Raw genomic sequence first — 11,086 nt, forward strand, 5'->3', positions numbered from 1 at the left:
GGAAAGGGAAAAAATGATATATTATCACTGTGAATCATTGTGAAAACAATTTTGCACCGCACTCGATATATTCTCTTACAAGGGAAGGTTTTTAGGTGTTACACTCGGATTGCAAAAATTTTTTGCATGCAGGTAGGGAGGTCCCCAAATAGAAGAAAAAAAATAAAAGTAGCGGCCCAAATGCATATTTGCGCGCTACGTGCGCAATTTTCGATGATAGGTTAATTACTCAAAAATGCTATTTCCAATCAAATTCTTTACATTTTTTATTTCACCTTATGCACATTTATATTGCTTTAAATAATTTTGTGTGTGTGTGTGTGTGCGCGCGTATGTACTTCTGTGTGCGTGTGTGTACTTGTGTGTGTTTAGAAAATACGGGCGTCTAATGTAATCTCGTGCCGCGCGAGCACAGTGCGTATAAAAGGCCCATTGCTCAAAAATGGTATTTGCATCGTAACTTTTTTAATTTTTTACTGCAACTGCCAATGCACACAATTTGGAATAATTGTACATTGCGCAAATCGTAGTTTGCTCTTTCTACGTGATTTATTGTATGCGACTTTAAATAGATTTGATCAGAATCCATAACGAGGACATAAAAGATCTGGTCAAGGGAGGTTTTTAATTCTTTCAGTTTTAATTTTGGTTTTGATTTCTTTTTAAAGCGTTGTGCATTAGGTGAAATAAAAAATGTAAAGAATTCGATTGGAAATAGTATTTTTGAGTAATTAACCTAACATCGAAAATTGCGCACGTAGCGCGCAAATATGCATTTGGGCCGCTACTTTTATAATTTTTCTTCTATTTGGGGACCTCCCTACCTGCATGCAAAAAATTTTTGAAATCCGAGTGTAACACTTAAAACCCTTTCCTTGTTAGACATTGTTTTTAACAAAAGCACAAAACAAACAATACAATACAATATGCGAATTTTTATGTTTAGTTATGTTTCTCTATCTATATGTGATCACAGTTACGGAGATAATGTGCGTTCTTTACTTTGAACGGGATTGGAAGCCGCCCAAGAACATGGCCGCTTGGGATGCGCAAGCAAATCTGCGCGGCTGACTCGAAAACGAGTGCTTGTCCCTACTGTATATCCTTATACTGTGATTTAACGTTGGCCGTCGAATTTTGTTACACCCTGTATGTGAATTTAAAATCTCAAGTGATCTAATATCGATGCGATACTTCGATATGGGTTGGCCCTCTCGCGCATGCGCAATGGTAATTTCTAAGCGCATGCGTGAAGTAGAATTGCTATGTAAATCATAACAATCATGTTCGTATTTAAACATTGAATAGTATTATAAATAAAAAGATATTTAAGCGTAACAGATTCTGAATGCGCGTGAATTGAACATTATCGATGCAGCGTGTTGAAAACATCGAACACCTGGGTTTTAGTACGTTGGTCGGTAACCCTTCTTCTCACAACATAGTCACGGACGGTCAGAATCACCGTTCACAGTTGCGCCCATGACATTAGAATACATAGACGGAGTCTTCTCAGAGGGGAAGCTGATACATGCGGTAAGGGGGGTGTGCATGAACTTTGGGTATTCCGTGGTTAGCGGTTCGGTTATGTTCGGCGTTGCATGACAATTCCATCGACATCAGCAATTCGCAATGAGAGCTTTATGGAAATGTTTGAAGAACATTTATTTTTGACAAATCGCGAACGCTATTTTAATAATTTTATATATATGTATTAAATAATAAATGGAAATAAAAGTGTTTTTTTGCTTTATGAAGCTAAACCGTATCTAGAATGTGTACAAATTTGCAAAAAGAGAAACACTTTGAAAGGTAAATAGAGTTGAGAACTCTTGATCTACATACGCATGTACATAAAAAAATTCAATAGAATATAAAATACAATATAGAACACACATACTTGTAAATTTATTTATTTATTTATTATTTTTATTATTTTACAACTGTAAATATAACTATATAATAAAATAACTGGCGTCATACCTGTTTCATTATTAGTTGATAATAATGTAAATCAAGTCAACAAACCATTTAGTTCGCTTTACTTACTCAATAAAATTACATATAATTTCTTATTAACATAACTATAACCTAATCTAGGTTTCAAATAATTTACTTACAAGTGGAATGAAAACTTTCTGTTGCAGCTTTTTCTTTTTCTAATTGTTCAGAATTTTTATTATTTATACGATTATTGCAGCCAAATACACAAAACTCATGTCACTGATAGAAATCCAAAAGGTCGTAATCACTTTAGATATCAATACAATAAGCACAAGCACAACGTGCGAGCAGGAGCTCCGTCAACTGAACCGTTAGCCGAACGTTAGCCGAACGTAACCGAATTCGACCGAAGTTCATGCAGTTCCCCCAGTTCCCCCTTACCGCGAATACAGGCTCCCCCTCACCTTTTTCGATAGCTAAGGCTCCGTCTATGTATTCTAATGTCAATGGTTGCGCCGCATTCTCACCTGACATTCGTACCAGTTCGTACGTACACGTTCGCACGACTCAGCACGACAAAACAAAAAAAGACGTACAAATAACGTAAAAATGACTACTTCGAAGGAATTAAATTTAGCTAGAAAAAGTCTCGTGACGTCGCTTGGGGAGAATGCCAAAGTGTGAGTTTATCTTAAAGAATTCTGAAGCACACATAAAAAAGTATAAAACTCAATGTTTAATAATAAAAGTATAAAATCTCATTGTGACAATCACTTTACTTGCAGATACTTCGATAAGATGAAGCTGTGGTTCCAGATGAAGGTACGTCGAGTTCTCGATCAGATCTTGTATCGAATATGTTGACTTGCATATTACTGAAATTACTAAAATTATTCTAGACTACAAAGGAGGAGTTTGATTGCGAAGCACGCAATATTATGACGGAGGAACAGGTCCGTTTGCATAACGAGTTCCTGCTGTGTCTCTTCAACAAAGTTCGTGGACTAGCTGCCGCTACGCCTACCTGCAAGATAGATAGGGATAAAACTGCGAAAGAAAGGAGGTTAAGACTCAAACGCAAGTACAAAACGGATAAATCGAACTTTGAGGTCCGTAGATGCATACATATAAGATAATAATTAATATATACAGGGTGGCCCATTTTAATTTATACAGTCGATTTTTTAAAAAACTAAAAGAGATACGAAAAAATGTTTCAGACAGACATGTCACGATTTCGAGGGGGACATAAGATGATACCATTGGTTTGACCTTGAATAGTCGTTTGAAGGTCACGCGAAGATCACCTTCAATTTCTTAAATTGAAACCCCAACTTTTTATTGCAGATTTTTATTCTCCATCGAAAAGTAAGTAACTTTTGTCTGAAACATTTTTCCGAAAAATGTCATCTTATGTCCTTGAAATGTCTCAAATGATTTTGAGGACATTTCAAGGACATAAGATGACATTTTTCGGAAAAATGTTTCAGACAAAAGTTACTTTTCGATGGAGAATAAGAATCTGCAATAAAAAGTTGGGGTTTCAATTTAAGAAATTGAAGGTGATCTTCGCGTGACCTTCAAACGACTATTCAAGGTCAAACCAATGGTATCATCTTATGTCCCCCTCGAAATCGTGACATGTCTGTCTGAAACATTTTTTCGTATCTCTTTTAGTTTTTTTAAAAAATCGACTGTATAAATTAAAATGGGCCACCCTGTATATATAACTTATATCGTATCTTTGTGATAGCCGGCAGATATGTACGTGGAAGTACCGAGTCAAGCTTCGTCTCCAGTCAGAGATGAACCCGTAGGCGCTAACCACTCCAGTGCTCAGGAGCTGATACTACCAGATCGAACCTTCGTACTGGCCCGATTGATGCTCGCTGCGTGGGAAAATAACATGGACGGTGCCAAAGAGGACACCGCGCACATTATCATAGCGGCGACGCAAATCTTCTTGAAAAATATACTTACCGCAATTTTCACGCGAAGGAAAGGATACGCCGTGCGGGATAATTCCTTTATCTATAACATTGGGGAGCCGGTGCCCAGTTCGTGGAAAAGGAACTCTATGTATATAAGCCCATTCAATTCTGGGTTCGTTTCTCTTGATAGAATTTTAGTGTTTTATATCAGATCAATCAAGAATGGACTTTATATTATTTAATTTCAATGTCAAACACCAGGCCAACGGAAGTAATAGAGTCTTATGGCCAAGTACCTGCGTCACAGCCGTACGTCGAGGAGGCCGAACAAGCCACCGCTTTTTCGTACGCGTGTTCCACTCAGGTTGTCCCCCCTCCATTGAAACCAGTCAGTACAGCTGACTTGCAACACGCGTTGAAGGTAAACAGTAAAGAAATGATTCGCTTCTGTTAAAGAAATATTATTTTACCAAAAACATTTCTTGAAGTATTTAATATTTTAGTAAAAATATTTTACTTGGCATTATATTCTTCCAGATATATAAAAATCTTGTTAGCAATCACACTATCTACGCTACTAACATGGAACGCTTGTACACGTACGCTACTCACCCGACATGGGAAGATTTGGAAGCGAAGAAATTACTGTGTCAGTCTTCAACATAAATTACGCTTGTAATCGCAGTGCTTAATATTATTTAGTTTATAATTTTTTCATGTTAATAAAGTAGATCTCTATGTAAGTGTTATTTTATTGTTTAAAGGTACAAGAATAGGTACAACACAAACGTACTCGATTTACTTAAAATCAATGCATTTAAAATTTTATTTAATATATTTTTATAGTAGTGCTCTCTTTTTTTGTCATCTTTATGCATAATAAATTGTTACAAAGTATATCTTTAATGTCATGTGGATTTATTACGCCTGTAAATTTACTTATACAGGGTGTTTCCTCTAACTGTAGCACTTAGAATATCTCTGCTTCCTTTGATGATATGAAAAAAGTCGAAGGACGAAAATTGTTCGATTCAAAGAGACTAGTACTCTGGTAAGAACATTATTTTTTTTAATCTGACCTTTCACAAGATGTCAAGGTCATGAACATTTTTTTAAATGAGATGGTATATTTTCCTTAACGAAATGACGTAGCTTGTAAAAAAACAAATTCAACCATACAGAATATGTTGACCTTCAAATGACTTTGAACCACAAAAATCACGTTTAGGAAAAGAAACTCTATTTATTGTATGTATAACTACAAAGATATAAGGTGTTGTCGGAATATCGCGATAAACTTCATTTGCACGGAACATACTCAACGAATCATTTCCTGATCGCTGGATTGGACGTGGTGGAAGAATTTCTTGGCCGGCTCGATCACCAGATCTTACGCCTCTTGATTCTTTTCTTTGGGGACACCTAAAAACTGAAGTTTATCGCGATATTCCGACAACACCTGAAGATATGCGAGAAAGAATTCAGCGTGCGTGCACCGCAATTACTCCGGAATCTCTCAAAAACGTAAAACAATCGTTTATTCATCGAATTCGAAAGTGTATGGAAGTAAACGGTGATCATTTCGAACATCTGTAAAAAAGGTATATCTTTGTAGTTATACATACAATAAATAGAGTTTCTTTTCCTGAACGTGATTTTTGTGGTTCAAAGTCATTTGAAGGTCAACATATTCTGTATGGTTGAATTTGTTTTTTTACAAGCTACATCATTTTGTTAAGGAAAATATACCATCTCGTTTAAAAAAATGTTCATGACCTTGATATCTTGTGAAAGGTCACATTAAAAAAAATAATGTTCTTACCAGAGTACTAGTCTCTTTGAATCGAACAATTTTCGTCCTTTGACTTTTTTCATATCATCAAAGGAAGCAGAGATATTCTAAGTGCTACAGTTAGAGGAAACACCCTGTATATTATTCTGTCGAAGTATACAGGGTGGCCCATTTTAATTTATACAGTCGATTTTTTAAAAAACTAAAAGAGATACGAAAAAATGTTTCAGACAGACATATCACGATTTCGAGGGGGACATAAGATGATACCATTGGTTTGACCTTGAATAGTCGTTTGAAGGTCACGCGAAGATCACCTTCAATTTCTTAAATTGAAACCCCAACTTTTTATTGCAGATTCTTATTCTCCATCGAAAAGTAAGTAACTTTTGTCTGAAACATTTTTCCGAAAAATGTCATCTTATGTCCTTGAAATGATCTTCAAGATGAGTTTTGAGGACATTTTAAGGACATAAGATGACATTTTTCGGAAAAATGTTTCAGACAAAAGTTACTTACTTTTCGATGGAGAATAAGAATCTGCAATAAAAAGTTGGGGTTTCAATTTAAGAAATTGAAGGTGATTTTCGCGTGACCTTCAAACGACTATTCAAGGTCAAACCAATGGTATCATCTTATGTCCCCCTCGAAATCGTGACATGTCTGTCTGAAACATTTTTTCGTATCTCTTTTAGTTTTTTAAAAAATCGACTGTATAAATTAAAATGGGCCACCCTGTATATATTACGAGGATGATTTATGTCCGATAATCTTAATATACACTACATTTACATTCTTATTTGAAATTTGCCGGCTTTAGTGATGTACTTAACACCTTTGAAGGGTTTGTATTTTTCGCCGTACATGTCCAGCCGATTCACCTTTAATCCGGATACGGCTAACTGATTAATTGTGAAATGTACCTGAAATCAAAATTTCAAGTTATTAATCTCGAAATAATTTTTTCTTTTTTTTTAATTGGAACTGCGACATCATCGCACGTACATTAATAGCGGGATTCGATTCAGTAACTGCCGCCGAAGTTTGTATCGTGATCTGAAATATAAGATTATTATTATTATTATTATATTGTAATCACATTGAACGCGCGTCTTGATACACGCGTGAAAAACTGCCGTACCGATCCTCTGAGATTTGGCAGCCTTGAAACGTCGATTCTCCCAATATCCCACAGCAGCACTTTACTGACGGGATCGAACGAGTATTTCCCTTGGTTTGGAGTCAGGGTGCAATTCAAGACGATTTTTGGCATGGGAATTTCGAGAGTTACATTTTCAACCTGTAATTTATGAATGATAAAAAAGGATAATAATTCTTTATACATTTTTTTCTTCATATAAGAAAAAATAACTCACTGTCCTGCCAATAGTCTGCTTCGGTCCGACTGTTATGTCCAGTCTACCACCTCCCGGTTCCTTCAGACTGATATTGTGTCTCACATATATCGGGATCGCTACGATACTCTGGGATCCTATGTGATATGAGAGAAGGCGGAAGTTACCGTCAGGTGGAATGAAAGAAAGTATCCTTTCCGACTAAAACAAAATGTACAAGCTTAAAATACTCCAGAAATTAAGTACATACACGTGCATTATTTGGTTTATACAACTCGTACCTCCCATCTTTTGAACCTGACGCAGGGGTGGAAGCTGACATCGTCGAACAATCTTGGATTCATGAACGAGAGCGTGAGATCGGGCATGCCACTTAATTTTATGCAACAGTCGACCTAAAGGGAATTAATTATGTCCAATCAATATGTTTATGCGAGAGGAATTTACTTCGGAACGTACGTAGCCTTGAATCTCTGCGAACACAGTCGCTCCAGTGCGATCAATAATTGCGTCTACTTCTTCGACAACATCGAAGTAGGCCTCGTTGTTGGTGTATTTTACTCCGCTTCGTCTCCAAGGAACGTTGGACAGTTGGCCACTGGGTAGAGTCGCGCTAACGCTATTTACAAGAATGTAGAATGTATAAAATAATAAATAAATATAAAACAATCCTTTATAGATTCCTATACCTACTTGGATTTGCCTGTAACGGTGTTCGCTATGGTGCGTAAGATGTTAGGCGGTTTGATCAATTCCTTCAATATGTTTGATTCCGTCGCCAGGGGAAAACCATTGTCCAACATCTCGTCGAGCAATTCGTACACAACTACATAATTCTCCTTTATGATTGTTTCCGTGCATTCGCTGAAATAATCCTCGAAGGTATCCACTACTCTGTGCAGGAATTCAATAACGAACAACGGTGGAACTGCAAAAGAGAAGGTATATTGTTACTTGCATGAATCATGTGACAAACCGTACTGCTCGTGGAGTCAGGTCTTTACCCTCTGTCATGCAGACTGCTACGAAGAACATGTTACAACGATAAATGCTGATGAGGTAATGATGGGGAGTCGCTATCACTGGCGGAGTATCCTCCGGAGACAAGACTCTCCGCTGTTGGTCGAAGAAGTAGTCGCAGAGTGAACGTGCGACTGCACTTTTCCAATGTTTCTCCATGAAAACATCCCTATACAGTATAACGAAATATAATAACATGCCATTTAAGATAATAAAATAACTAAGCAGAAGTTTCCAGTGGTGATGGTATGCAAAATATTTACTGTCAAAAATGCTTGATGCATCAACTAGAACATTTGTTTTCTACTTGGCCTTTCTTACTTACCCGGACGAATTTATGATAAAAAGGCTGTGTATCATCTTCTCCCGTGAGGAAAACAAGTATTTAGAAAAACTAAATCACGGGACTAATTAGTCGCATACAAGCGATACAAACTGCTACAGATTTTCTGAAAGGTGACACAGACCATGGTGTCATCTATCAAAGTTTTCTCAAATTTAATCTCACGCCTACAGAATAGCAACCGCTGTTACTACGGGCGCTCCAATCAGCGAACGCACCGACGAGACACTATTAAAAACCGACAGCCATGTGTCAATTGGTGTGACCACGGTCTTACATACAGGCTGGAAACTACCCCTACTTTCAGTGGTGGGAGTATGGCCTCTTTTCGAAGACACATTTAGTTTCTAGCATAACCACTACTCGTCGCTGTCATCGATGTCCGCAGATAAATATAACCTGAAAAACCGGAGATAAGAACCCACGTGTGTTCATGACTCTCATTGAAAAACGGTTATTGACTACAAAAGTTATCGAAACGTTTATTGAAATGACGAAATGGTGTGCGGTACCGACTTGCAAGACCGGCAGTAGAACCGAGCAGAAACGTTCTTTACTTCGAGTGCCGAAAGACATTGTTACTTGGAAAAAGTGGGAAAAAGCTATTACCCGCAAAAATAAAATAAAGAGATAAAGGACAGATTTAAACATAAAATCCTGATGGAAAAAACATAATAAAATTTTGCTAAAATGTATTTAAAAATCTCTATCAATTGATCCCGGTTCATTATCATTTCATCATAAATTTTCAAACTTTTGGAATATTAGATATAAAATTTATAATCAAATACGAAAATTTCTAATAAAATATAAAAATTTATGATGAAATGTTAATGAATCGAGGTCAATTGACAGAGAGTTTCAAATACATTTCAACAAATTTTATTACATTTTTTTCCATCACGGAAGGATTCGTTTTTATTCACACTTAATTTTGAGTAAAAACTCAATTTTATTTCATATACATATTTCCCTAATTCATTTATAGTCTTAAATTATTTAAAGCGTTATTAATTTATCATATTGTTTTGTGAAGACTGCGAGTGGAATAAAGTCAGACGGATATTCTCCCGGCCTCTGACGTCCCTCGTCGGCCTGCGAACATCGATCGCAACGTCTCTAGTGGCTACTAAAGAAATAAAAAGTGACACAAAATGATCCATCTCCACCTCTGAAGTTCCAGACCTGTATATAAGACCGTGCTCTTAAGGGGATGCTGGAGTTGCTAGTGAACTTCTTCGCGAAGGTGCTGCCATCGCACAATATTTGCACAATAAAATGTTTTTTTACAAAAATTTGGCAATTTGTACGCACAAAATCGCTGTTGAGCGGTGTTTGGACACAATTAAGGAATATGAGACTGCTTTTCGAAGTGACTTTAGAAGCGTCATAAAAGAGAATTCTGTGTTTTCCTTTAGGATTAGAGGTTAGAATACAGGAGAACACAGAATTCTCTTTTATGACGCTTCTAAAGTCACTTCGAAAAGCATCCTCATATTCCTTAATTGTGTCCAAACACCGCTCAACAGCGATTTTGTGCGTACAAATTGCCAAATTGTTGTAAAAAGCATTTTATTGTGCAAATATTGTGCGATAGCAGCACCATCGCGAAGAAGTTCACTAGCAGCTCCAGCATCCCCTTAAGGGGAAGCTGGAGTTGCTAGTGAACTATTGTGTCACTATAGCGATGGTAATTGCAGTTTCGAAAATTCTCTTTATTGCTTGTGCAGAATAGAAAATCCTTTTCCACAAATGAAGTACAGATAGAAAGAAAGTCCGCTCCACAGGACTTTATACTCAAAATGGAAAAAAGTTAAAAACTTGCATTTGTCTTTTCTAACTTTTTTCCATTCTGAATATAAAGTCCTATGGAGCGGACTTTCTTTCTATCTGTACTTCATTTGTGGAAAAGGATTTTTTATCCTGCACAAGCAATAAAGAGAATTTTCGAAACTGCAATTACCATCGCTATAGTGAAAAAATAGTTCACTAGCAACTCCAGGATCACCTTAAGGGGAAGCTGAAGTTGCTAGTGAACTATTTTTTCACTATAGCGATGGTAATTGCAGTTTCGAAAATTCTCTTTATTGCTTGTGCAGAATAAAAAATCCTTTTCCACAAATGAAGTATAGATAGAAAGAAAGTCCGCTCTACAGGACTTTATATTCAAAATGGAAAAAAGTTAGAAAAGACAAATGCAAGTTTTTAACTTTTTTCCATTTTGAATATAAAGTCCTGTAGAGCGGACTTTCTTTCTATCTATACTTCATTTGTGGAAAAGGATTTTTTATTCTGCACAAGCAATAAAGTGAATTTTCGAAACTGCAATTACCATCGCTATAGTGAAAAAATAGTTCACTAGCAACTCCAGCATCCCCTTAAGCCTTCGGCAGCCAGCGCGACGCGGTTCGCGACGCGCGATACGCGACGTGCGATATCCAATGAGCGTACAGCTTTTCCATAAACACTGTACGCTCATTGGATATTGCACGTCGCATATCGCGCATCGCGTGTCGCGTCGCGCTGGTGTGCCGGAGGTCTTACCCGCATCCATTGACGATGGCGCCTCTATACGAAGCTCGGCGATAAAGAAGAGCTTTGATGTGTGCAGGAGTAGAAATTTTATTTCATATACATATTTCCCTAATTCATTTATAGTCTTAAATTATTTAAAGCGTTATTAATTTATCATATTGTTTTG

The 11,086-nt window shown here is 36.8% G+C and overlaps 2 protein-coding genes across 4 annotated transcripts; one reads left to right on the forward strand and one right to left on the reverse strand.

The window, feature by feature from the left end:
* Window positions 1–2,448: 2,448 nt before the first annotated feature.
* Window positions 2,449–4,617, forward strand: LOC105280034 (transcriptional adapter 1). Its single transcript, XM_011340199.2, has 6 exons — window positions 2,449–2,624; window positions 2,730–2,766; window positions 2,844–3,053; window positions 3,698–4,047; window positions 4,137–4,296; window positions 4,413–4,617. Exons 1-6 carry the CDS (start codon window positions 2,554–2,556, stop codon window positions 4,539–4,541), a joined length of 957 nt encoding a protein of 318 aa, XP_011338501.1. The 5' UTR covers window positions 2,449–2,553; the 3' UTR covers window positions 4,542–4,617.
* Window positions 4,612–9,036, reverse strand: LOC105280033 (AP-3 complex subunit mu-1). 3 transcript variants are annotated; one of them, XR_003407382.1, is made up of 11 exons: window positions 8,368–9,036; window positions 8,027–8,211; window positions 7,716–7,950; window positions 7,482–7,641; window positions 7,304–7,417; window positions 7,044–7,223; window positions 6,809–6,967; window positions 6,673–6,723; window positions 6,423–6,590; window positions 5,815–5,833; window positions 4,612–4,830 (listed from the first exon to the last, which is right to left on the reverse strand). XR_003407382.1 is itself a non-coding variant. In XM_026974621.1 (10 exons), the coding sequence occupies exons 1-9, from the start codon at window positions 8,400–8,402 to the stop codon at window positions 6,456–6,458; spliced, it is 1,254 nt and encodes a 417-aa protein (XP_026830422.1). In that variant the 5' UTR covers window positions 8,403–9,036; the 3' UTR covers window positions 4,612–4,829; window positions 6,426–6,455. The 3 variants fall into 3 exon arrangements, 2 of the variants coding, with proteins under 2 accessions (XP_026830422.1, XP_026830421.1); XM_026974621.1 differs by lacking the exon at window positions 5,815–5,833 and having other exon boundaries at window positions 4,612–4,829; window positions 6,426–6,590; XM_026974620.1 differs by lacking the exon at window positions 5,815–5,833 and having other exon boundaries at window positions 4,612–4,825; window positions 6,422–6,590.
* Window positions 9,037–11,086: the final 2,050 nt, after the last annotated feature.

The sequence above is a fragment of the Ooceraea biroi genome, chromosome 13 (genome assembly GCF_003672135.1).
Source record: "Ooceraea biroi isolate clonal line C1 chromosome 13, Obir_v5.4, whole genome shotgun sequence".
NCBI lineage: Eukaryota > Metazoa > Arthropoda > Insecta > Hymenoptera > Formicidae > Ooceraea > Ooceraea biroi.